General features: G+C 47.1%; 1 protein-coding gene across 2 annotated transcripts in view; it reads right to left on the reverse strand.

Moving 5' to 3' along the window:
• Window positions 1–4,329: 4,329 nt before the first annotated feature.
• TOP1 (DNA topoisomerase I) overlaps window positions 4,330–26,713 on the reverse strand; it is a 67,367-nt gene continuing 44,983 nt past the window's right edge. The window contains exons 7-21 of one of the 2 annotated variants that reach the window (XM_066199234.1): window positions 25,451–25,526; window positions 24,403–24,500; window positions 19,895–20,010; window positions 16,520–16,641; window positions 15,698–15,820; window positions 14,083–14,270; window positions 13,326–13,470; window positions 12,140–12,283; window positions 10,946–11,131; window positions 9,380–9,448; window positions 8,675–8,789; window positions 7,898–8,025; window positions 6,717–6,811; window positions 5,871–6,020; window positions 4,330–5,733 (exon numbers count right to left, since the gene is read on the reverse strand). In XM_066199234.1, the coding sequence (XP_066055331.1) occupies window positions 5,631–5,733; window positions 5,871–6,020; window positions 6,717–6,811; window positions 7,898–8,025; window positions 8,675–8,789; window positions 9,380–9,448; window positions 10,946–11,131; window positions 12,140–12,283; window positions 13,326–13,470; window positions 14,083–14,270; window positions 15,698–15,820; window positions 16,520–16,641; window positions 19,895–20,010; window positions 24,403–24,500; window positions 25,451–25,526 (1,858 nt within the window). In that variant the 3' untranslated portion in view covers window positions 4,330–5,630. The remainder of the gene's footprint in view (window positions 5,734–5,870; window positions 6,021–6,716; window positions 6,812–7,897; window positions 8,026–8,674; window positions 8,790–9,379; window positions 9,449–10,945; window positions 11,132–12,139; window positions 12,284–13,325; window positions 13,471–14,082; window positions 14,271–15,697; window positions 15,821–16,519; window positions 16,642–19,894; window positions 20,011–24,402; window positions 24,501–25,450; window positions 25,527–26,713) is intronic. The other variant, XM_066199235.1, reaches the window with a different exon arrangement.

Consider the following 26,713-nt stretch of genomic DNA (forward strand, 5'->3'; position numbering starts at 1 on the left):
GGCTCGGGGGTCCGCGGGGGGACACGCACTCGGGGCTGCGGGCCGAGGGGCTCGGGGCCGGAGCATCCCCGCCCAGGAGCCAGCGGGGCAGGTGGGCCCCTTGCGTGGTGCGGGATGCCACAGACCACCCAGCACGCCTGGGAACGGCGCGACATTCCGCACCATGGCACGCCTGGGGGACCCCCCTGCACCCCACAGGTCCCCCGTGTGTCACACACCCCACAGGATATCTTAGGGGCCCGGTACCCACAGCAGGGTTTGCGTGGGATCCTGGCGTGGCACAGGTGGGGTCCCAACACTGCATCCCACGGTGGCTCTTCCTGGGGACAGACCCCTCGGTATGGCTGCCTCTGGCACCATGGTGTGGCTTCTTGATGAAGCCTGGTCTGCTTTTGCTGTAGTTTCCTCCACACCGATCCCAGCTGGATCCGTGCTGGCATGGAAAGCGGGATGGATGGGGCTTGCAGGGTGGCCTGTGGCATCCCGCCCCTGGGGGACGTGTAGGGGGCCGGGGGTCACTGGACACTCTCCAGCTGCTCTCCGGCCCCACAAAAAAACAGGGTTAGAGACCACACAAAAGCAGGGTTAGCGAGGGGATAAGTGGTTGAATTGGGAAGCGTTTCAGTGCAGTTCGCTCCATTCATGTGGTTAAAGCCGTGCAATTTCCCTTTCTGTGTGCCACTGACCTTCCCCGTGCCCTCCTTTCCATCGGGGCACCCCATGGTGCGCTGGGTGCTCAGGCTGTCCCATTTATATGTATAAATGTATAAATATGGGTTAATGCTTGAACCTGATGATCTTAGAGGATTTTTCCAACTTTGTTGATACTATGATTTTTTTCCTTTTTCCAAATGCAGTTATTCTGTGAACACACCCACGTACATACACACGTGCCCACAGGCCCATGGCAAGGCAGCCTGTGCTCAGCAGTCCTTATCTCACCCCCCCAGCTCATGGCTGGGACTGGGAGGGGCATCATTCTCCAAGTGAGGGGCCCATCCCTGAGTGGACCCCACATGAGAGCAGCTCCCTCTGTCCTACCACTTCACCTGCCCTCACAGGGACATTCCCCCGCACACACACGTGCACACACAGTAGGAGCCCTATAAGGTCATTTAGGATCCTACCTGGTGTCTGGGCATCGAACAGGCACGGACAGACACACCGGGCGAGAGCCTAAACCTGCCCTGACAGAAATGAGCAGTGTATGACAGCACTGTAAGGATGCTGGGGATGTGCTCAGCTGAGCCAGAGCTACCTGAGCCTGTGCTTGGTGCTGGCACAGCATTCCGGGGCTGATTCTCTCTGGGGTGAGTTGCTGTGGCCGCTGGGGAAGTTGCTCCTGGCTTGTGTAATGGCCTCGCTTGGGATCGGCAGGAAGCAGCCGGCTCCCAGTGGTCTTAAAATAACTGAGCATTATGGGCACACCCTTGTTTTTGAGGGCAAAACCTGAGAAGGGAGTGTGGCCACCGAAGAAGCAGAAAAGGCAACTCCCTTGCTCCCAAACACTGCCTGTTCCTGCTGATGGAGAGCACCCAGCAAGGTGTGCTCTCAGCTCTGGAGGTCGAGGTGGCTGGGGCCAGCACGTGGAGGATGTGGTTTACAGTGAGCTGTTTGCGATGGATTTTTCTTATTTTCCAAATTTGACTGATCACCTTTCAGCCTTGCATTAGCCCCGTGTCTAAGATGCTGCATGCCAAGGAATTCCACTGTTTAATTTGACAGCGCAGGAAATCTGACAGCCTTTGTGTGCCTGCTGCCTGGCAGCTCCATTTGGTGGTCTGAGCTCCTGTACCAGCCAGGCTGTGAACAATCGCCCCCACCCCTCAGGGCAGCAAAAACTTCCATTATATTCCTGTTTTGCTTTTGAAGAAATTCCCTGGGTTGCGTTTATCATGTGGGTGTGGAAGCCTGGGGGCTCTGCAATCTCCCCTTGCACTTCTCCCACCTCAGAGAAAAGGGGGATTTTCCCCTCGGAGTGGCCCCAGCACCTCCCCCTTCACAGTTCCTAAGCACGGGATGCCATCCCCCATATCCTGCAGGATTCATGGAGCAGCTGCATCCTCCCACCAGGAACAGGCCGACGGCCAGGTGACCTCTGGCTTAAGGACAGCCCCAGGCGTGCTCAAGGCCCGTGGAACAAAATCCAGAGAAACAGCACTGTGTTTCCAGTGTGGGGGGTCCCTACAGCCCAGCATCCCTCTGACACCAGTGCCTGGGAACGGATGCATCCCTCTCCTGCCCTGGACACCACACACGGAGAGGAGGTGCCCGATAATCATCAAACGAGTTGTGCAGCCCCTGGGAGACATGTCCCTCTCCGGGTGATTTATTCATCCCTGCCTGCTCTGTGTTGCCTGGGGTAGGTAGAGACACCACCAGCTGAGAAAATCACCACGGGGGAAGAGCTGCGCTGGTGCTGCAGGGAGCAGGATGTGGAAGGCCCTGGGGGAAGGCGGTGCGGAGCTGCCCGGGCTGGTGTTGGCAGACACAGCGCAGTGGTGTGCCGGGGATGGAAAGCAGACCCGCCCGGGGCAGGGGAGCTGCTGCGGATGCTGGCGCGGTGCCGGCCCCGTGCCGCACGCTCTCCGAGAAGCTGGGCAAAGCCGTGCCCGCAGGCTGCTCCCCACGCAGCCCCTGCCCCTGCCAGGCACTGCGAGATCCCTCTGGATGACAAGCAGCACCTGGTGAGAAAGCCACTGCAGCTCCGGGCTCCCTGTCCCCACTCCCCAGAGTTGCGCGGGGAGCACACACTTTTTTAATATCGAATTCACCTGGTTTCAATTTTCAACCCTGGAATCCTTAAGACTTCAAGGGGGATGGGGCTGCATCCTGCAGGGTTTTGCACCTCCCCTTGGCCGCCAGGCCCTGTCCATGGATGCACAAGATCCAGTTCAAACCTACATTTTGCCCTCTCCACCGGTCACATCACTGCTGCCTCAGTTTCCCAAACATAGGTGCTGTTGTGGGACAGGAAAGCCAAAGTGGGCTGGTGGCACTGGGGCAGGCGAGCACAGGCGCTGCAGTGGAGGGATGTGAGACAGGATGTGGCACGTTAGTGGCCATTTCTCTGTTTGCACAGTGAGTAAGTGGCGTCTGGGAATTCTCCATGGAAAGCGTGGGGTGGGGTGTGTGGTCTTCACCCTGCTGTGCCACAGGCAGAAACACCGATTAAACCCTCCTCAGCTCCCTGCCCGGGACAGAGCCTGTGCTCCCCAGGGCTGGCAAGGAGCTGGGTGCATTCTCAAGCGTGGGTTTTGCACCAACATCCTTTCTCCTTGCTGACAGAGAGGCACAGCACAGTCCAGCCTTGGACATCAGCCTGGCCTTGCACTTCCAGGCAGAGCACACATCTCCCAGCCTGGCCACAGCACCCCACCATGCCCAGGGAGAAGGTGGATCTGCCAGCTGCCCTCTGTGGCAGAACATCCCACTGCATTCCACAATTCCCTGCTCAGTGGTGTAAGATACTGGAATTTGTAAGATCTGGGATAATTGGGCCAGGGCTGCAGGCGGGAAGGAGGGTTGTATAAATAGAAAAGATATTTTTACAGGCTGCATTGTTCAGGCACGGGCAGGTCGGGAGCACAATGAGCCCCTTTCCCTCTCCGCTGGCATTTTCGGCGCTGCACCTTGGAAAGGCCCCAGAGAGCAAACGGCAGCTCCTGCCAAACTCCGAGTTTGTGCAGCCACAACAAAGTGCCTGAAGATCGCAGCGAGCAGCAGGAAGCCCTGCTCGGGGCTGGCTGCCCAGAGGCTCCTCAGCTGCCTGAGCCTGACCCCACAGCCACCCTCGGGGGTCTGGGAGCCCACCCCGGCTCTGGGGTCACGGGGAGGTGCTTGCAGAGGAGCCAGGGCTGTGTGTGCTCCACAATCCCCAAGAACAGCAGGCCAGGGCAGCTCCCAGTGCCAGGGAGGAGAATGCATCCATCAGCTTCAACATCCAGCCTCCTGCTCTTCCCAGCCATGCAAGGGAAGGAGCTGCTCTCCCTCCATCCTGCTCTGTGCAGAGAGCTGGGGCTGAATAAAAGGCAGCAGAGAAACCAGGAAGAGCAGCTCCGCTGTCGCTGCACCCCCCTGCTCCTGCTCTCCTGGGCAGGGCTTTTCCCAGGACAAAGCAAACTCTGAGCTGTGCCTGCATGGAAACCCACAGTGACCACGGAGGGTGCAGCACAATCACAGCAAGGCAGGGATGGGCCACATCCTTCAGGGAATTCCTGCTGGGGCTGGGAACAGGAATTGCACCCCACTATCTCCCCCAGCCCAGAGACCACGAGGGCCTCATGTCCAGGGCCGGAGGTGAAAGAACACAGAGACACCAACACTCAGTTAAGTTGTAGGAATTTATTTTAAATAACCTACAGTTGATTAAAAGGGAATTCATGATAAAAATAGAAGATACTTGTTGAGGAAAGGCTGCAGGAAATGGTCTTGCACACACACTACGCTAACAATGCCTCTAAGACTAATGATTATAGCAAAAAAAGGTTTCACATTAAAATTCTGCTTTTTAATTTTTAAAATTTTTTTACACAATTACAAAAGAAAAAAATAAAAGCCCTAAAATCTTGATTATTTTCCTTTTTGGACCAATGCTCATTTCCCTCGAAATTTTATTGACCTGTGAAACTTCTTTTTACACAATAAAATCTTTCAAGTAAAAGAGGGGAATGGGGCTTAGAAAAAAAGGAGGGGGGGAAAGGTAAAACAGTCTGACAAACCTAAAAAGTAGACAATTCTTGGAAGTGTACAGAGCGCGTTCAGAACAAAGGGTGATGGGAATGTCATTTGTTTCCAATTTCACTTGTCCTCAAATTCCACACACATCTTTCCATCACACGGCCCCCTCCCCCCACCCGCTCCCCAAACCTAGACGATCTTTAAGATCATAAAAGAAAGAAAACTGTTTAAATATTTTAAAATAATTAAAAAGAAATAAAAATTCACATTTAAAATAGGAACACTCAAGTCAGGAGGCCGATTTCCCATCATGATTTGCTCTGAACAAATGTGGTGGATATTGGTAATACATGTTCCAATGCCACGACTGTTCCAAGTGACAAATTGAAAAAGATTTGGGTATTTCCATGACTATAGTGACAGCTGTAACAGGTGCGTTGGGTTCCTTAAGTTTTGTTTATTTGTTAAATTCTGAAATGGGGCGGGAGGGGGAGGGGAAGGGCAGGGGTTAAGGAGTCCATTTTCTATTAAAATATAGAAGTTATTGCAAAACCCTAACTGTAAAAACGCACCAATATAATTGGATTTTGTATACAGTAGCTAAAGATTCCCACGCTCTCAGTGTGATGGTGAATTTGCCTGGCGGAAGGTTGACAAATCCCCCATCCACTTGCCCTGCCTCAAGAGAAAAACCACACAAACCAGACAGCTAGAATTTGGATCTCTGAAACATTTTTAAATAAGTTGTCCATAGGACAACTGGCTCAGCTCCTTTAAGATATTTCCAGGTTATGCTTTCTGCAAGATGTTGGCTGTTTTATCTGATGCTCACTTGCCCCTTTCCTCCCCCTTCCCCAGCATCCAAGGACAAGTAAGGCTCACAGTTTATCAATCTCCCTAAAAACCAGGCTACTCCCTTTTCCCATAAAATTCAGCTCAATAAAAACAGGTTAAAACTCATAGTCTTCCTCTGCCATGTCGATAGCCCAGGCAAATTTCTCTCGTTGGGTTTTGTTATATATCTTCTCTATAGGAATTCCCCACTTCTTACACCTGCAGGAGAGGAGATGCTGTTAGAATTAGGGACACAAGGAAGGCCAAAGACCCTGCCCTTGTTGCTATGTGGGGGGACAAGACAGAGGTGAAGGGGTGGGGTAGATCACCCCAGCACACCCCAGGCAGGTGCTTACCAAGCAACAGAGATCCTGGGATCCAGATAGTTGAGTTTGGAGGTGCCCAAAGCAATCTGCTTGTTCTCCTCCCTATCTGTAGCCTGAACCTCCAGCTTCATCAGTTGCTCCTCGATCCTCTGCACTGCTTTCTTCTTGCTCTCCACTGTCCTGGGGTGGCAAAGAACAAAGCACTGAATTCCTAATGCCCTGCCAGCACTGCAGGAACCCAAAGAGACTCTGCTCAAGGTAAGCAATGCCACCAGCCACACAAGGGCAGCTGTGTCAGCACAGATGGTGACAACACACTCAGCACATGCAATTAAGAACTGACATTTTCCAAGAGGCAGAGCAGGAATCTTAAGCAGCAGTTTTGTTTTAAAGGGTTGGAAGCAACAGCCTGAACTGTTCTGATGCTACACCCACTCCCACAGCAGCCCATCTATCCCTCAGTAAGTCATGCTGTGATGCTGCTGTAACTCAGCTCCCCCGGGGCTGCTCTGCAGAGCCCACACGGAGCCCCAACACATGGTCTGTGCCCAGGGCTTCCAATGGGGAGTGTGGAACTCAGGGAGGTGCCTGTGCAATTAAGGAATTGTGTGAATTGGCTCCCCAGGAAGAGAGCAGGGCTGCACATTGGTCCTGGGCAGCAGTGGGGTGGGTGAGCACTGGCTCAGCTCCCAGGGCTGGGCATGAGTGACCACGTCAGGAACCGCAGTGTCAGACCACCCTGCAGGTGGCCGTTCCTTCATGCAAAGAATGAAAAAGGCAGAAGAAAGCCTTCCTAAATCACAGGCCAGGACAGTGGAATACAGGGTGAAGGCCCCCTTCTGGAAGCATTGCACAGCCCAGTAACACCAGCCTTACTTTTTAGACTTCTCATCCCTCCGGACCTTGGCATCAGCTTTGGCGCTTTTCAGTTCCCTCCTGGCATCAGCTAATTGCTCCTTCTTGGCATCAATCTAGGAGAGGCAAAACCACATGGCAGCACTGAGAACAAGCTGCTGACAGCTGTGTCAGTCACCCCTGGGCAGCATGACCCAGGAAGACAGTTTGTGACCATGTTCAGAGTCTACCAGCAGTCAGATCTGTTCCTGCAGAGCCATCAGGCCACTGGCCACTACACAGCCAAGTGGGGTGAGAGATCCACCTCAGAAAACAGGGCCTCGCTCATTTCCAGAGACAAGCTGGCGCTGGGAGCTTTCTCACACAGCTACAACCATGCAGGCCTAGGAATTGGCTTGGTCTGGCCTGGCCAACAAACCCCTCCTGGCAGCTTGTCAGCCTTCACTGCATCCCGCCACTACCAGCTCTCTGACGGCTACATGGAAGGATGATCCCTGATCCCTCAGCAGGAATCAGCCCCAAATCCTATACACTGAAAGGTGTTTAACACTTCAGGCAGTTCTTCTTCAGTAAGCTTGGGATTCAGGGAGATCCAGCATTTTGCAGCCCCTGTTCAACCACTCCCCTTCAACATCCCCAAGCTCTAGGATCTAGGGTGAAGGCAGCCATGTTAGGTGTTATGGAAGCAGGGGACACTGCAGTGCCAAACCAGAACTCCTTATTGTGAAGGTTATTCTAAAGCCAGACCAGGAACACACCTAACCCATTTGGACCTCATGGCCTTCACCAGAAACAATCTGCAAAGGAAGAGGTCAAGTCAGAGGGGCATAATGTACTATGTACACACTGACAGTGGCCTGGGATTCACACAACAGGGCTGGGTGCCTGCTCCAGGTTCTTAAGGGTACGCAGATCAGAGTCAGAGACTGCTGCTCTCAAGTTTCAAAGGCAGCAGAACACAGAGTTATAGGATACAGGGCAGAAAAAGGGTCTGGTCTTGTTCTTTACAGGCAAAAGGCAACTCAGAGAATCCCCTTCCAGCTCACTGCTCATCTCCGATGAGCAGGCCCATCTCTGATGCACACCACCAACTCTTGACAGGGAGCAGCAGGCCTTGCTTTCACCCCGAGGGAAAGGAATGCTGACTCCTGAGATGCAGCACGCGGAGCCCTGCTGGCCCAGAGCCGGGCAGGGGGAGGTACCTTGCTCTGCAGGTTCATCATGGACTTCTCGAAGGTTTTGGGCGGAGCTCTCTGGTGGTTACACAGAATGGCCACCGCTCTGTTGGCACGGTTGTAGGAGAGGATCTTTGCTGGGATGTTGTCATCAGCTGTGAAGGACAGCAGAGTGGTGAACAAGTCAGTTCTCCAGGGTGTGGTGCCCCAGGCAGTGTCCCACAGCCGCTGCAGAACCAACCTTCCCTTCCTATGTCCAGTCTCAACACTGCACTCCCGCTACAGTCCCAAGCCTGGCCACTTCCATCCCAGCCCCCAACTCCTCCTGGATGTTTCTCATCCCCACTGACACCATCTCAGCTCAACAGAGGGGAAGCACAGCCAGAGCAGGGGACAGTAGGACCACCCTGCCCAGGACACTGCTGGGCTTCACAGGTCCAATGTGCCCACTTGGTAAAGCTGCAAAGTGCAAGGCAGCACTGCTCACAGGGGTTGTGGATGAGCAGCCAAGAAACACGGGGCTGTTACACATCTGTCTTGCCTGCCATCTACAGAACCCTGCAATTAACAGAAAGCAAACAGGTTTGGTAAAGGACAGGCATAACCTGGAAAGCACACACCGGTGTGCTCACAAGTCAGTTCTGTTCTGACTGATTGTCTGAGAGCAGATTTTTGGTCAGATCTCAGCTGCCTGACATTTGCACTGGGAGAACTGTAACAAGGAAGTGGTAAACAGATACATGACTTGTGGCCCAGCCAAGGAAGCCAGGTCTGTATCTATTCCCCTCAGAGCTTCAGACTTACGATTAGTGAGCTCCTTGAGCTGCTGCTGTAGCGTGATGGAGGCATTGTAAGTACGGAATACCTTGGCTGTCAGTCCCTCCATAAGGTCTTGAAGGTGTTTATTTAAGATACTGGTCTAAAGAAGCAGAAAGGAGATGACAGTGAGGACCACGAATGACCACAGCTGGATCCACAGCTGACACAGATGTGCACAGCCCATGGCTGAGGCCTGGTGTACTCAGACCTGACCACAACAGAATAGCCACAGCATTACTGAAACCACAGCAAAAGTGAACCAAGAACCAACAAGTATTAAATTGGTAACAAGTACCACAAGTGGACAAAAAGGATTTCTTTGGTGTGGAGGTTTTGGTTTCCAGCAACAATAAATATGCCTGGACCACCACAGTGCTCCCAGAGAGCCAAGTGTGCAGACAGGGATGGCATGTGAAAATCTGTCACCTCACACATTCATCATCTCTGCTGAACTCTGATAAAACCTCCCCAGGTCAGAGCCAGGCAGGCTCACCAGGACCAAGGCCCATCTCTTTGGGAACCTGTGGACAGTTCAGACACCAGACTGAGATAGACTCTCACTGCTTTGAGGCTGCTCTGGAAGAAAATTTCCACTGAAACCATTTCTGGAACAGAGTAGCTGTTACTGCCTGGTGCAGAGCAAGCCTGTTCAGGGTGCTCCAGCACCCTCACCATGAACTATGTGCTTACATTGAGGCGGTCAAAGAGGTCATCCTCAGGCTGCTTGTTCTCCATGAACAGCTGAAGATTCTTAAACACCTGCAGGAGAAGAAAACCAGCAATGTCAGGCACACAGACCAGACAGCACTGGGCAGTAGTAAGTTGTATGAAAGCAGGACTGCCAGGGAGCCATTAAACTGCTTTCAGGGAAGAGTGATGATGCTGATGTTACTTCCCAGCAGGCAAAGACCCATCTCTCAATGCAATGCTTGTGCTGCAGGTTCTTCCCCAGCAACAGCAGCCCTGAGCCTTCAGTGCCCTCTCATCCTTTGGATCAAAATAACAGTCAGGAGACTTAACTGCTCTGGTGTAGCTGCCCAACAGAGAAAGAGACCCCAAAGCTACTGCCTTTTCCTTACTCTCACATTACTCGAGCCCAAGAGACCTCTGAGCCATTTCCCATGGATTGAAGCTCCAAGAAAGCAACCCTCCTCACTGCTGCATTGTTTAATACAATTTCATCCCAAACATGTCTCACTGGGGGAGGAGAATAATCAAAGCATCTTTGATTATAACAGAGACCACAAATCCCAGCTCTGCGTGCTACAATTCTCCAGCTTCTCAACAACACACATTCTTCTACAGACACCCAATACACAAAGATTTCTAGTTCCACAATAACCAACTCTCCCCATTTTAAGCACTGAAAAAATACCAAGAGATACCGATAAATTTAAATAGAAAAATGTTTTCTTCTTTACACAGGGAACCAAGAATGCCAGCACACATTAATTTCTAGAGCAGCAGTAATTTGACATTTTTTTTCAGTTGTTTTGCTCCTCAAGGGGCCAACATTTACTATTGACTGTCATGACAATTACCACAGTATTATACACAGGGTATCTAACTCAGACCACAGAGCTGTGGGCCAGATGCAAAGCTGTTACACCCACAAAAACATTTTGGATAGTGCCCTCCAGATTCACGCTGCTGGATAGGGATTGATTCTGAACTGAGGCCAAAATCACAGCAAATTTGAAACTGGTGGATGACAGAAATGAAAGAATTGAGATGGCATAAGAAGTCTCGGCTGGCAGACACCCAAGTGCACAGGCCAGAGGTATCAGTGCACCTACTCCATGGGCTCTGGAGCAGCCAAAGTCAACATCTATCTCTGTGAGGGCTCAGCTCCAACGTGACCCAAAGCACCGTGACACAGGTGCCTATTATCCAAGCCCCAATCCAAGTGCTGCTCTGCCAGTGCCAGCAGTATTTCAGAACCATTTATGCTGTTACTTGTCACACAGGCCTGCAACTCCACCATCTGTAGGTGACAAACCCAACTCTGATGATGAGAATGAGACCCAGGAAGCTTGTCTAACACAACTGTTATGTCAACTCTTCACACAGGAAGGAGCTGCAAGATGTCTGAACATCTCATCTGCTGGGTTGTGTCACACCACAAGGATGTCACATTAACTCACTTATTTTCTGGTATCTGAGCAGTGATAAAGCAACCTGTTAATGCCATCCAGGCTGTGCTGAGCACACCTCTGTGCTACTCAGTCTGTGGATGTGCCTTTGGAGGTGCCTTACCCTCTTCTCCACAGGGACTTTGTTGTAGTATCGGATGGAGTCCTTCCCGAGGAAGTCGAACTCAACCACGTATTCCTGCCCATCCAGTTCAGGATGCAGCTTGATGTGCTCTACCCTCAGAGAGCAGCAGCCCACGGTGTCAGCTGTCTCTCCTTCTTCTTTTTCATTACCAGCTCTCAGGGCAAGCTACATTTATATCAAGACAAGAGAGGTAAGGAATTCAAACTGCCCCCAGAATAGACAGAAGCTGTAAACCTTCAGATACTGGCCTAGAACCAGCAGTGTCCAGAGGAGAATATCTCCTTTTTCTTAAGAGTTTAAGCCAGGATGCTTTACCAACTTTTGCTCATTAGGTAACTCAAACTGAGACAGTTCTGACTAATGGAAATTAATTTCAAAAGGCGTGGCAGTTTTTAAAAATTAAATTTACTTCCATGTGAACTCTGCTTGAAACAATTTATACGGTTCAGTTGCTCATCTTCTGTGATCCTACCTATTCACTGCACACTAAATACATTTCAAATAGCATACAGGTTATGTAACTATTGGCTTGTATAAATTATCTAAAGGCTACATTTGGCTGCATAAAACCCCATATTTTAACAGTGCAGGCTAAAACAACTTCTAACTTTCAAAATCTTCAGTGGTCATACGAAACCACAATTATTCACATCAAATTTCCCTGGTTTACATCATTACATTCTGAATAAAACCTGTTAATTTAGTTAGTCAAGACACCATATGCTTGGAACTGGTTTTATGTTGCTTTAAATGCATCAACACAACTGCAGTTTTCTTTATGCTGCGGTGAAAAAAATCAGCATAATTACAAAACCTCACAACTGTGACCTCATGCCGAAGAGGTGACAAACCAGCAGAAATTCCCAGCAGGAAAACTAAAACAGCTGGAGACAAAAGGCCCACACAAACTTCCCAGTAATCCAACTGGGTGATTCTGGAATCAGGCTGTGAGCTTTGCCTGAACTAAACAATGCTGCCTGAAATAGCCGTGTTTAGTACAATAGTTTATTGCTCTGGATTCCAGGTAATGGGAAGGAAAAGGAGCCTGCCCACCAGGAAGTCTCAGGATACCTCAGTAACTGGGCTCAATTCTGCCTTCAAGACAAACACACAGAACTCCCAAGTGCTCCCAGCAGGACAGGGAAGGCGAGAGGGCCAAGGAAGGAGCCTCACCTTGTCAATGAAGTACAGTGCCACAGCCCTCTGCCGTACTTTCATCTCTTTGGATTTCCAGTCTTCTCGGTATTGATTCCGGATTTTATCTACACACTTCTTCAACCTCCGAGCTGTCTCGTACTTCTGCCAGTCCTTCTCACCCTGCAGGGAGGTTGGAACAGAGTCAGCACTACAGAGCAGGCAGAGCTCTGCAGCTCCAATCTGCATCTCAAGGCTGTGCAAACCCGTGTGTGGCAAATGGCCTCGCTGTACAAAAGCACTGAGATGCTGCTGCTGCTGCACAGCTCAGCTTCACACCGTGCTGCCACACAGCTGCAGGTCATTCAGATTTCCATGATATTAAATACTTCCATGGAAGCAACTGGAGAGAGACACAAAAGACACATCTTCCCTGCTTCTCAAAATACAAATGGTTTCCTTTGCTTTATTCAGATGGCACTTATGTTCTTTCAGCTGTGTAATTAAATACCCATAAAAGGCAAAAGCAACATCAACAGTTCATCATCATTACTATATATTCAAGACACAGCAAAAAGAGGGCAGGAACTCACAAGGAATAGAGATATTTTTCCTCCCATATTTGTAGGACAAACTCCTTGTTTCCAATCCAGGAAAAAATCTCTCAGAAAAAGAGTTCATGAAAGGAGCTTAAATTCTTGCTTTTATGGACTTGATTCACAGACTGGGTATTTGCTCCCACAGCAGGAGTTTGTTTTATTTCAGTCATGAGCTCCTTACCAGCCTTCTCAGCCAGGAGCCTGGCCGGGTTTTTAATTTTACAAACAACTAATTAACAACCCATGGTTAGAACTTCACTCCAATACCAGGCAGGGGAATTTAAGGCCAAATGTATGTGAAATATCCACCAGAGCAAGACTATTCTTGGACAAACTGCTTCCTTTTAGGTTTACAGAGGTTAAAGGATTCCTGCTAGAAACGACACAAGGATGCTTTTCAGGAGACATTTTCCAGATTTCACCTGCTCTCCTGGGCAGTAACTCTATCCTCTCTTTTCAAGGGGGAACAGAAGCACAGAAGCTTCCCAACGTATTTCAACCACTGTAGGATGAAAGAGCCAAGTAGCTTTACCTCCTATTACTTTCCTAACCAAGAGGAACATTTGCTTCTTGGAAACACGACCAGGAAGATTATTTCGGTTTTGTTTTCCTAAGTGGATCTTTACCTTAATTCTTGAGCTAGGGTTCAACATGATGTATTTGATAGAGCCTTGGATGTTCTCAGTCCATGACACCAGCCAGGTCACCTTGTTATCATGCCGGACCTCCTTCCATTTGTGTCCTGGTGGAGGGGCAGGGATTTTGGAATCCCTACAGAGAATTAAAAAGCAGATGAGAAAAGCTATTTGAAGAAAATCCCATCAGCATCAAAACAGAGAAGGTAATAAACAGCATTATACAAAGAAAGTGCAGGGAAAGGAACTGAGGCAACAGAAGTGCTTTATCTCTACAAGCAGGAAACCAAGTAAATCAAAATGAACAAAGATCAGAAATGTAACTGCTACCAACATGGACCTGCTGAAGAATTATACTGTAGGTGGGAAACACTGCTAGGACCAGTTTTGATTTGTGGACACTTACGAGGACTAGAGAGACTGAAGAGAAGCCCACCAAACCTTAGCCTTCAACACCAAGGAAGACAAGGTAGGGCAACCTCTGCAGAAGAAAATTATTTTCTGGAAATACTAGCAGGAAAGGCAGTTTAGGCAGATATAGGCTGTAGGCGTGAGGAAGAAAATATGTTGAAAAAGTTCTACATGAAACCCATGATTGCCTTGCTCAGTCTTTGCTTGTATGACTCAGTTGCTTATCCATATGAGAACAAGATAAACTGCATCCCTAACTCTATGTGTTTGAGTATCAGCTTATAGGGGGGTTTAAAAAATGAAAGCAAAGCCAAGGTGTGAAGCATGCAGTGCTCACTTGCTGCAGTTAATGATGATGTCTTCAGGCATGATGCGTCTCTTCAACATTCCCATCTTGGGATGGTTCCCACGACCTCGGAAGAGACCTGGGGGTTCAATCTTAAAGTTGGCAATCCTCTCCTTGTGGTTGTCCATCACACAGTAACCATATTCCTTCAATAGCCGCTCGTTCTCCTCTTTGATTTTCTGGGAAAAGCCAAAAGCAAAGATGATACAGCACACGCAGCACCACATGCACCTTTATATGCCAAGGCTTGAAAAGTTTTTATATTTGCACCACATTAATGCTGAAGACCCAACCAAAAAACAGATCCCCATCATGGCAAGTAGATCAGACTGGCCAGAAAGGCATTCATAAAATGCACAAAGCACAAACAAACTTAAAAAAGGGAAAGAAGACGTGAAAACTCTCTGAAAAGCTGTAATTGAAGGAAACACATCAGTGCTGGTGAAGGCAGCTACAATTTCGCCACAATAGAGGCATGTATCCCTATCCATATAGCTCAGCTTCAAGGGTACCCCCAGCACAGTACTGCTACTTTATATTTTATACTGAGCCTTTGACATCCACTGGACTTCCTATCTTGTTGTTTATGTATAAAAACTCTGTGTATAAAAGACTGTGTTTGAACTCAGCATTGGAAAGCAGGCAAAGGAATGTCTCCAGGCTGCTGCATGTCAAGCCTGTGTCAGCAAATGGTTTCACAAGCAGAACACAGTCTTCTAAGAAAGAATGTGCTGAGATTTCACTGCATACTTCTGTGCCTGAACTCTAATTATATAGAAGGAAAAATAAAAACATTGCAGCTCAAAATAAAACATCTGACCCACAGACAGCACTGCTGCACCAGCTAAGAAACAGAAAAAGCCACTTCTGCTCCATTTTAAGAGCTATCATTGACAGGAACTGAAGGGCTCACCCACATTTATCAAACAGAAACACCAGGAAGGCAAGGGCTCTCCACTTTGATGGGATCCCTCTAATCCTAAGTGTTGTAATTCCAAGCTGCGAGGCCCTTCATTTAAAGGACAACTACTAGGGCACTGCAGAAGATCAACTGAGAACTTGGGGAAAGTTTCCACCTTCCAACAGCCACCGCAGTTAATTCTTAACCTACAAGACGCTGTAGCCATGCTACTTGATTGTAAAGTTCAATTTTTATTCAAAAAACAACATTACTTGACGTTTAAGATTTCTTCTCTCATTTTATTTACTACCAGCATTGCTGCATCCTTTTCACCATTCTGATCTATGCCATTCGTAGCTGAGTATCCACTGCTCGTTATTTCCCAGGGATCAATGAACCCAGAGGCAGCACCTCCAATTCTCTTTATTAACTTAAGCAGTTACTTAACTTTACTTAAGCACTTACTTACTTAACTTTATTTCCCTAAGCAGGATCAGCCCTATCAATATCATTTCAAGTCAGGATGAAGACTCAGCTGTAAACACAGTGCTCTGCCCTACCTGAGCTGCACAGTGCAGACTCCTACAGTTCACTTGAAAGCAATAATCTGACAGCTGGTGAAAAACACTGACGTATGCACAGCAAGCAGAATGACTGCACAAAGATGTTTACAACCATGAAATCTCCTAGAATTCCCACTGGTACCTGTTTCTCCTCCTTGGACATCTGTTTCCTAGCTTCCGACTGAGCTTTGAAATACTGGCTCATGTGGGTGAAGTCACACTTGCTGAGGTTGGTGATAGTGCTCTTCTCTTCAGAGGTCATTTCCTTGCAGAAAGAAAGCAGGGCTTTAAGTTTCCACACACACCAACTTCTCATGCATAGCAGAGCTTACCCTACTCCAGGCAGCCTAAACAGGAACAACGGGCAGGTTCTCATCATAACCCCAAGAATCCCCAAATTCTTGCACAGGCTCACTCCAGCTGAGGTCAAAGAGGAAAGGATAAGCAGCAGATCCTGTGAAGCATTGGCCTGGCAGGGTTCTGATCTCCCCAGGCACTGGGCAATGCTGCACCACTTTCCAAAGAACTCCCACACCCTGACAGGGACTGCTGAGGGATGGGGAGAAAATCCCAGAAACATATCTAGGAAAACTGCATCAAACTGAGCCAAAGGTTTGCTGTTATGGCTGATGACTGAGGTGAGCATCTCTGTTTTAGTTCTTTGGAAGGGGTTTCCTTCTAGTAAATATGGCTCTTACACAAGGCATATAACAGGCAAGTCAGCTACATCCCATGGTGCTGCAACACAGAAACCTGACTTTGTTGGTTTAGAAAGGCATTTATGGTAGGGTCCTCCCTGATAAAAATCCAGGATAAATGGGAAATTTCACAGCTACAGTCTGAGACAGCTTTTAGTTGCCTCAAGGCAACTTTTGTGTGCATGTAACAGCAGTCCCTTTTCACTGATTGCACAGGAGACACTGGCCATGTCCATAGTCACTGCAGCCCAGGACTATGTGCATACCTTTCTCCAGTCCTTGAAGAAGTTTTTCCTGAAGATCTCCTTTGTAGTGTACTCATGATCAAGCATTTTTGCAAAGAATGTGGCAACTTCTTCTGCTTTGGTACTCAGCTTCATAACTTTACCTACAAAGAAAGGTTTTCTTCTTAAAGAAAATCGTAAATAGGAATCAAAGTCATAAAGAGAACAGTAACTAGCCTAAAGGATTATATTTTTACTACAGAGAAGTTTTCTTAAAATGTTACATAATACAGCAACTTGAATGGACAAAGGAAACAGAGGAGCACAATTGCTTGACTTCCACCACAAACATTTTGAAAAAAGTTTCCTCTGGAATCTAAACATTCAAAAAAGCAACACCAAAGTGATGTGAGGCAGGTCTGGGTTGCAGGGCAGGAAGGGGAAAAGGCCTGCTGCAGGAAACCCTCTGCTGAGCCACCCCCGAGCTGGGTATGCTCCTGGGGAGACACTGCTGTTTGATGTCAAAGAGGCAGGGATTTTATTAAATTTCATATTCCAGCACTCAGACATATGGGAAGTACAGTCCCTGTATTCCTTTACAATGCACAGACAGACTCCACCTTGGAACACCCCTTCCAGCCTCTAGCTATTTCTAGGCAGGAAGAGCCCTTCCTCTGGATACACCACAAATAGGCTGGAAAGAGATGCCAAATATTGAACTCTCCTTCATTGCAGGGAAACGTGTCAGGGTTCTGCTAATTGTTCCCTCTGCTGTGGGAATGCACTCCTGCAGCTCCAAAGCAGGCTCAAAAGCCAGTTGTTTTTAAGAAAGACTGAGCTGTCAGTGAATGGAGGGGTCACATTCCAGCTTCTCTGCATGACTGCAGCACAAATTGCTGCAAGGGAAGACTGAAACACAAGGGAGAAGAGGCGGCTGCAGTATCCAGGCTGTGGATTCCACATCTAACATTCCTATCGAGCAGTTTTTGGTCCTGACTGCATTCCTGATGAAACATGGGGTGCCAGGGATCCCTCTGAAGGATTCTGCATGCAGCTCACATCTCCAGCTAGTTTAGTTGCAAGAAACATTTGAAGTTCCAATGGTTGGCAGACAGTCAGTACCTGGGGATTTTAACAACCATTTTACCACACAAAACTGAACACAAGAAACTGTTCAATCTGTGCTCTTGGAAAAAAAAAAAAAACCCACGCTTTGGATTTACTACATATTTTCAGAAGTTGCATCATCTTTAAAATTAAATCATGGGAGTCAGCTAAAAAGCCTTAAGATCTATAAACCCTCGTAAAACAGGACTTAGCAAAAGGTCCTTCCAATGATCTGAGAATATTCCACAATTAAATTAAACCAACAGTAACTCTGCCAATTTTTAAGCTGTAACCTAAAATACAGCATTTGTTTGCTTATAACAGGAAATGGGGGAAGGGAGAGACAGCAAGGGAAACTGTTTTTCCAGGCTGCAATTCTAGCTTGACAGAGGCTGTGGAGTTAGTAACATGTTATGGGGCTAAAATGTCTGATATTTTTCCCAGTCAGCTGAAGGCTCAGTCACCTTTATCTAATCACTTTAGAATATATTTCATTGGACACAATTTCCTTTTTTTCCACCAAGGCTTGAAAAGGCTTTCAGTGACAAAGCTGGTAAAGAAAGGATTTATTCCAGACGCATGAATATTAGTTACCTGATTTCAAAACTGAAAACCAGAGAGCAACCAGAGGACATAACGAGCAGAAGAAACCCCATGGCCACGACTGCAACCGCCACCACAAACACTCTTACCTTGCCCCATCTACAGAAAAATGTGCAAGTTTGAGCCACCTCTGGGCTATGAGCAGTGACTGGTTAACCCACAGGTACTGAGAAAGGATGGCTTTGGCATTTCAAGCTCCTTCCCCAAGCTGGTATCACAGGCACTCCCAAGAGCCCAGCAGTTGTTACATGAGATGAAAGCAGGCAGTGAATCCCTAGGCCAGGGACAGATTCCTCCGGTGTGAGCCGGCTGCTGGCCAGCCACAGCCTCATTATTGGGCTCTACAAATCACCCTGGGATAATCTTGAAATGAGACAATGCCTTGTGAGCACAGACAGAGGCTCTCAGCAGCTGCTGTGTAAATCAGACATCTGATTTTTTGCCTAGTTTCTCAAGGAAGACTTACGGGATGTCTTTATTTGCCAGACCCCCTCCCTGCCCAGTCCATGACTGGTGGGTTTATTGATGAATTTATGTGATGACAGAGGCAGAGGCTGCAAAAATCCCTGCAGAGGCTCTGTGAAATAGATGGCTGGAGGGACGAGGAGCTTATTGCTGTCTGCACCAAGGGATAGCACAGTGCAACTCTGCCCCTCCCCTTCTATAGACAACAGGAGAGATCATGTATTTTTCAATACAGGGAAACAATTTCCAACTTTGTATCAAGTTCTTATCAAACCCTAAGAAAAAAGGCTGCAGACACCCTTGACCACTGTGCTACTTTTGCTTGGAGATGGCCTTTAATAGGCTACAACATATTTATTACACTACTTTGCTGCTGAAAATGTAATGCCACCTATTCCTCAGTATTTAAAAACACTGTGTCACGTCACATGAAAACAGCACGTTGCTCGTGAAAGAGTTCCATGTGCAGATGCCCCCATCACTAAAACTGTATTTTCATCCAATCAAATACCTCCCACTTAATTCAATCCTGGGTTAATTTGATCCTTCATTTAACATGATCACAGGACTAAAAGGAAACACACAGGTCATCAAGTCCAGGCTCCAACAGGCATCACATCAAATAATCCCTTCCACATGAGCCCCTACCAGCCAGGCAGCCCAGGATACTTGAATCCCACATCAAGCAGCTCTACCACGCTGTGGTCAGGGAATGGGACCATGACTTACATGAGAGGGTTGTGTCCTTGACACCAGGGTCATCCCTTTCATTCCTACAAGATCCTAATCATCTGGACCCAAATTCACCTCTCTTTCCTTTTGCTCATGCCACCAAATGATGATGAATCTCACTACAGATGATGGAAGTTGCGATTCTTAATGTTCAGGAAAACAAGAGCAAGCCTAGAGAGGACCAGTGACGAGGCAGCCACAATTACATACTCCACTGGTCACTGCTACTCTGAGGCATCAAACATCCTCATTCTGCTAAGGAACCTGAGGCATTCACCTCCATAAGGGACGGAGAGCAGGTTTATCCCTGTGTCACTTCAGCAGGCAGAATTCAGCAGGCTTGGGTAAATTCCTTTTCTTCCACAGACCTCACTTTGCTGCTGAGGAGCTGATTTAAGTGAACCACTAAAACACAACCACCTCCTCAGGTCTTCAGTCCCCAGAAGAACACTGCAATACCCTGAGATGTTTATTTCTCTTCCTAGCGAGTACAAACACAGATTAACTCACCATCATAATAAAACTTGACATTTTCAGGCAGAGGTTCATATGGTGGAGCAAATACAGGACCTTTGTGCTCTAGGAACTTCCATTTAATGCCTTCAGGGTAGCGCTCTTCTTCCCACCTTCAAGAAAGAAATATGAACCAATACAATTTTAAGCTCCCAATCTTCATTTTATTACTCTGTGTGTATAAGAGTATGCTAAACCAGCAAGAAATCACTGCCTTCTCAGGTACAGACCAACAACAAATACTCAATGTGCTATCACCATTTTATTCCTTTTTTCCTTCTTTTTCTTTTTTGAAAAGCACAGTCATATCCAAAAGCAGAGCACCTTGGGCTGCAGATTATCTGATACTATCCTATCCCTCACCTCTCATTTGCTCCTCTTTTCACAAAATCACACAGCTGAAATTGCTTAGATCTTAAGAAAATAAGACTTGGACCCTGTAAACCTGCTAGGATCATGCCAAATTAGTTTCAGCTGTGATCTAACATCAGGTCCAGGATGCCTGCTCAGCAAAGTCAAACAATTGTGGCATATTATGCAGCTGCTTTCAGATGTGGACAATATGCCATTAAGGGCAGAGATAAAGAAACAGATGTTCATTTGCGACCTAAATGAGAACAAACCTGCTTGGGCTAGGAAGACTAAAACCTGCTCTGTTGTTTTAAATTCATTCCAATTTTCTGAGTAAGAAAAGCATACTTGAAGAAAAACAGAGCAGCCCAGAAAACTGCATGTTTGCCTTAAAGATGCCCTATAAAAATGCTTTGCAAGTGATGCATTTGGTATCACAACACAGCAAGGCAGGCGCCACCAATCCCACATTCCAAGGGAACAGGGTCAGCAATTCATCTGCAGAGAAAAGGGTCCTGCCAGGCCAGGATCCTCCCCCCAGTTCCCAGTGCCCAGGCCACTGATTCCACCCTCCTCCCCTCCAAGCTCCTTTCATGATTACCACCACGTTACTGCTACATGCTGCTGGCACAGGATTCCCTGCTGGGAAAGGCTATTTCACCTCAGCGATCAATCAGCTGGAAGACCATTAACCTGTCACAGCACTCAGTCCCTGAATTGCCCAGACAACTTTGTTGAGCAGCCATGACAATAAAAAAAAAAAAAAAAAAAAAAAGGAGTTTAAGCTTCTGTCTGGTGTCAGCCCTAAGGAGCAGCATTCCCATTCCAGGTGCCAGAGCAGCTGAGGAAATGCATGTACTGCCTGCATCTCAGGAGTTGTGATGCACCAACAGATTGCTTCATCTCCACTGAGATAGAAGTCATGGCATGGAAGATAAACACTGCACAGAGACGAGAGTTCCTGCTAGAAGACACTCAAAACACTTCACTTATGTCTGTACACCAACAGTTTAGGAATGGCAGCAACACAGCAGCTGGCTGGAGTTTGAAAAGCACCATCTTTGACCACACCACTGGACCTGATTTCTTCTAATGAGAAGCAACAGCTTTAAGAGAAAAGCACCCAAATCCAGCTATCAGTTCAGAACTGCATGTCAGACTTCAGTCCCTGGCTGAGAAGAAGGCTAGAGTAAACCATGTTGATATAAGAAACCAATATTGACACAGATTTCAAATATTTACATTCCTAATGATTGTTGTGTTTTGTTGGGTTTTTTATTAATTAAAAGCTAGAAATATAAATATTTTGTCAAACACAGGCCTAGGTTCTTCCACCCAGAAGCTCCTCTCAGCAAAATAAATCTAAACCACTCTCAGCCAGAAAAAGCTTCTTCTGTCTGACACTGAGCGATTTTATTCCAGTAAGAACAAAATAGGGGCATCATTCACAGTAGTTACTGCTTTCCAGGAGACAGGTTTGTCATTCTTGTTTTTTTAAATTTATTCCTCTGGTATTTACTTGGTGAGAAATTCAGTACCTCTATCCCCTCCTGTTCTTTTACAAAAGGACACGTATAAGCAGTTCTGGAAAGGAAGCAGTTTAAATAGATGGCAGAAGGACATTGTGCCTTCTGGGAAGGCTACAAGGAAACATGGGATTCATGGGGTAGTTTCTAAGCTCAAAACTACCAGAAAATGTGCCACAAAAAGACCACAAACCACTCCCAATCCCACCTCCACCTTCCTAAACATCACACATAAGCATTAAGACAAAAGGTTAAAGTGAGTCTCCTGAGTGTAGCTCATTTTTCATCCTCATTTAGTTTCAAACAAGAAAAGCATTACACTTTTACAAGGGCAGCAGCACTGCCCTTGGCAGCTTCTGGTTCTAAAGCAACGTTCTACACACGATTTTGTGGGAGAATGCTGCCTACTAGGAAAGCTGCCTCACGGATTCCAGCAACAACTCATCAGTCATATAGGCTTCTTAATTAAATCCCACATCAAACTGATCTCAATATGCCAGGGTGGCTCCAGGAAGGAAAAGTTGGGGAAGATCTTTCAAGCGGAACGAAAAGAGAGAACATTTTTTGGTGGAAAAAAACCAGAACATTCCTCAGGGCTATGTTATTTCAGGGAAATGAACTTGCTGTAACACAAGGTGGGAGAAGTGCTCCGAAGGTGCACTTCTGGATCACATTCTTCACACGCCGGCAGGGCGTGAAAATGACCTCGGCAAGAGTTGCACACGGTGATGAATGAGGCCAGTGCCTCGGGGATGTCTGCAGCAAGCATTCACACAAGTGAGGATGAAAATGCTCAAGGCAGCAAGCACTTGAGGAAGCAGCCAAAAAAAAGGTATCAGACGCTCAGAAAATTGACTCAGATGGAACATAAAATGCCCTTAAGAGAAACAAGTGAAGTGCAGATGAAACCTTGTCCAGCAAAGACGCGCTATACAAAGCTGCAGATGGATGACAGGAACATCAGCAGAAAGATGCAGGTACCTTGTGCCAAATTCTGCAAAACATGCTTTCCAAAGCACTTTTCCTCAGCAGTAAGCACAAACGGCAGAGCTTAACACAGCTACAGGGGCCTGTGCTGCCCAGGCAGGTGAGGGGAGAACAGCACAGCTTTCCAGTAAAGGTCTGCTGTTCAAGGATACAGCCCACAATAAAAGGGAGCTGGGGTAACAGGATATTAAGTTACAACCAGTAAGGGGAGCTGAGACGAAGCCAAAAAGACAAAAGACCGTTAAGGCTTAAAAAGACCTTCTGAAGCTTCCTAATGCTTCATGTCCCTGTAGTTTGGTAATGTTACAGTACATTAAAAATACGCTGTCAAAGGGTTTGAGAAAAAAGTGGATTGCCCAGGAAAAAGGGAAGTTTTGGGAAGGGGCTGGAAACCCAGGGAGTTTCTAAAGGATTATTCATGTATGAAAAAGACTTGCAAGTGCTGATGTTCTGGGAAAGTTGTGACAGTCAAAGAGAAATATATACAAAGACTATAAACAAACTGAAGATTTTTCTTCTTTTTAAAGATGAATCAATAATAGTGTCAATAAAGGAGTAAAGGACTGAACCTGAAAGGACTGAAGAAGATTGCAAAGACTTTCCCCAACTCTACAGATCTATTAAAAGCAGCCAAATGATCTGTGAAAAGATCAAGGAAACATCCCTGAAAGGTCATAAAAATACATTACAGGTGGGCAGAAGACACACATGCTTTTGAGAAGTACATGTGCACTAAAATGAAGGAAGTACTAAGGCCGAAACTTCAAAACACACAAATGGTAGCTCCCTCAAATCTAGAAATAACAGCTTAAATTACTATGGAGGGTTAAAAAAAATATCCAGCAGGTGTCTTACACAGAGCACTACTGATGCATCACAGGCCTGTCTTCCAAACGAACCACAAAGGTCAGACTTATTTAAAAAAAGTTCTTAAAAAACTTAAGACTGGGTGAAAGTACACCTTCAGTGATGTTACTTAAGGATCCTGGGCAAGACAGAAAGTGTTTTAAATGAAAAACTCATTTTCAGAAATCATTTGTCAAACAGGCTGAGCTAACTGGTCACTTGATCAAGTTTCATTTCTGTGCCAGAGGCAGGAGCAGTTTGGAGAGGCACAACTGACACCCAGCTAGAATGAAAAGGCAGACACCCACTCATGCTCTATGGAACACAGAGAAGTTCTACTAGAATACTGCTTAACACATGTGCACATATTAATATATTCCTTAATCCACCTGCACCTATTTAGATTCCTGCTGACACCCCCAAGCCTACCAAGCTTTCGCACTGCTCTGAGGAATGTCAGCACAGAGCAGCTTTAGGGCACAAGAGTATTGGTACCCAATCACCACTGACAGTCTCTACATGACACAGATAGGGGGAAAAAACCCAAAAAACCAAAACCAGACAACCCCACAAAACACTTATTTCCTGTTTTAGGGATATCACTTCTACTTCAGAGGATGAACATAGTGAATGAGATATTTATTTAGAGCTTACCAGAAAGTAAGCCAATTATTCAGAACAAATCCTCATGAATCAACAGAAGAGAAAGCCAGATGTGCTTATTCAGCCAGCATGGGAGGTACAGGCAAGTCCAGGTGCAGATGGGAGCCTACAGCACTGACTATATATAGTTACCATTTCCATTTTTGCTCCTCTTCTTTTTTCGGCTTCTTTTTTTTGTCCACTTCAGGGACTTTCTTATCTTTGCTCTTGATTTTCTTTGCTTTGATGTCCTGCAAAATAAGTAAGCATCTGTTAGAACAAGCTACTGTATTCCCCCCTCTCCTGAAAAGATGTGTTAAAACTAAAAGACTCTCTCTTGGGGTATATAAGAGCTGAGTTCCCGTGGCTTCACCACATAAATGTGCTCTTAGATCATCCCATTAAGTCAAAGTCGGCTGATGGTCCCACTCAGGTTTTCAGCCAAATTCTTTTACTTTACACTAGGGACAGGCTAAATGCACAGAGCTGGTTATCACCTGGTACGGGGCAAGTCTGGGCCCTGGGAACAGGATCGCTGTGTTACAGAACCTCCTCCCTGGCCTGCACTGGTGAGTCTGGTCAGGCAAATGCTACAGAGCACAATCACCATAGTCAGGTGGCTTCTGGGATTATCCTGGTGTATGCTTACTGTAGAGACACTTCCTCTGAAGGGAAGAATCAACCCTATTGCCTGGAGGTGCCGCAACACGTGTCTCACAAGGGTGTCTTTGCTAGATGTGTAGCTTGTCAGTCTCAAATTATGGCTAACCTTTTCTAAGTCCCTCTCCAAAGAAATTTCCACCTAGGCTCCAACTAAATGCTTTAAGCTTCCTTCTAGCATCTAATCTCTTTTTCATCTCCCCTGCCTCTGAACCCTGCCACATCATCTGTGCAATTACCACAGTGAGCAAGGCTTCCCTGCCCCCTGCCAGCTCCTTAACAGAACTGTGAATTGCCTGGAACAGCCTGAAGTTCATGTCCTGGAGGCATTTTCTCCATCCATTGTTTTAAGGGTAGGAAAGAAAGCTTCCCTGACTTTTTATACGTTATAGTTCAGATAAGTTCATATCTGCGCCATGGGTGAGGATCTGCCACACACAGCTCTGTTCCAGACAAAATCAGATTCCCCCTGCTCTGCATAATCCCACACCGAACAGCCTGGCTTTTCTTGATCATAGAATAAACTCGTCTGTCACATTACCTCTTCTTCCTCTTGTTTCCTTTTCTTTGCTTTCTTGATGTCTTCTGTTTTGATTTTCTTGGGTTTGTAGTCAGCACTAAGAACAAAAAGACTCGCTGATGAAATCCATCCGTTTTCCAGTACAAATAAAGAGAAGTCATAGACGTACAAAGTTTCTGTGCATAAGCTTGCATCATAGCTGGCATTTTTAATTTCTAAAGCATATAATTTATACCCTGCTCTCTCAGAAGAGTCAATAATCCCAATCCAGCACAACAGTTGACAAAACCTACAAGATGTTATTATCAATACCTCTCCACAAGTTTCACTGCTGAAGCAAACATATTCCTCGATGAAGAATCGATTCAAAAGCATTTGTAGCCATGCAGTGATTCCATAGGATGGGATGAATGAGTAGAACCTTATGGGCATGTTCTAGCCCAACTATCTTTCCAGTCATTAGTCTGGGATCCTGCCCACAAGGCTCACTTTTTGCACCCCCCACTAGTTCAAACAATAGTGAAATTGAGTACTAGCAAATTACATAAACACAACCTCATTTCCAGTGAGGTTGGAAAAGACCTCTGAGATCATCCAGTCCAACCTATGACTCAACACCACCTTGTCAACCAGACCAGGACACTGAGTGCCACTCCCAGTCTTCCCTTAAACACCTCCAGGGACAGTGACTCCACCACTCCCAGGGCAGCCCATTTCACTGTCTAATCACCCTTCCTGTGATGAAATTCCTCCCAATGTCCAACCCAAACCTCCCCTGGAACAGCTTAAGACCATGTCCTCTTGTCCTATCCCCTGTTCCCTGGGAGCAGAGCCCGACCCCCACCTGGCTGCACCCTCCTGCTGGGGCGTTCTGGACAGTGATAAGGTCACCCCTGAGCTTTCTCTTCTCCAGGCTGAGCCTCCTCAGCTGCTCCTCACCAAACTTGTGCTCCAGACCCTTCCCAAGCTCAACTGCCTTCTTCTGGACTTGCTCCCCAGTCGATGTCCTTCCTGAATTGAGGGGCCCAGAACTTGAGGTGCCCCTCACCAGAGCCCAGTAAAGGGGCAGAATCACCTCCCTGGTCTTGCTGGCCACACTATTCCTGATACAGGCCAGGTGCCATTGGCCTTCTTCACCATCTGGGCTCATGTTCAGCTGCTGTTGACCACCATTCCCAGGGCTTTTTCTGCTGGGCATTTTATGGCAACACTGCCCCCAGCCTGGAGCACTGCAAGGGGTCATGGACAAAGTGTCAGAACTGGCACTTGGTCTTTCTGAACATC

Source organism: Chamaea fasciata, unplaced genomic scaffold, assembly GCF_029207755.1.
Source record: "Chamaea fasciata isolate MVZ Bird 193981 ecotype frontalis unplaced genomic scaffold, bChaFas1.0.hap1 SCAF_17, whole genome shotgun sequence".
NCBI classification, from domain to species: domain Eukaryota; kingdom Metazoa; phylum Chordata; class Aves; order Passeriformes; family Sylviidae; genus Chamaea; species Chamaea fasciata.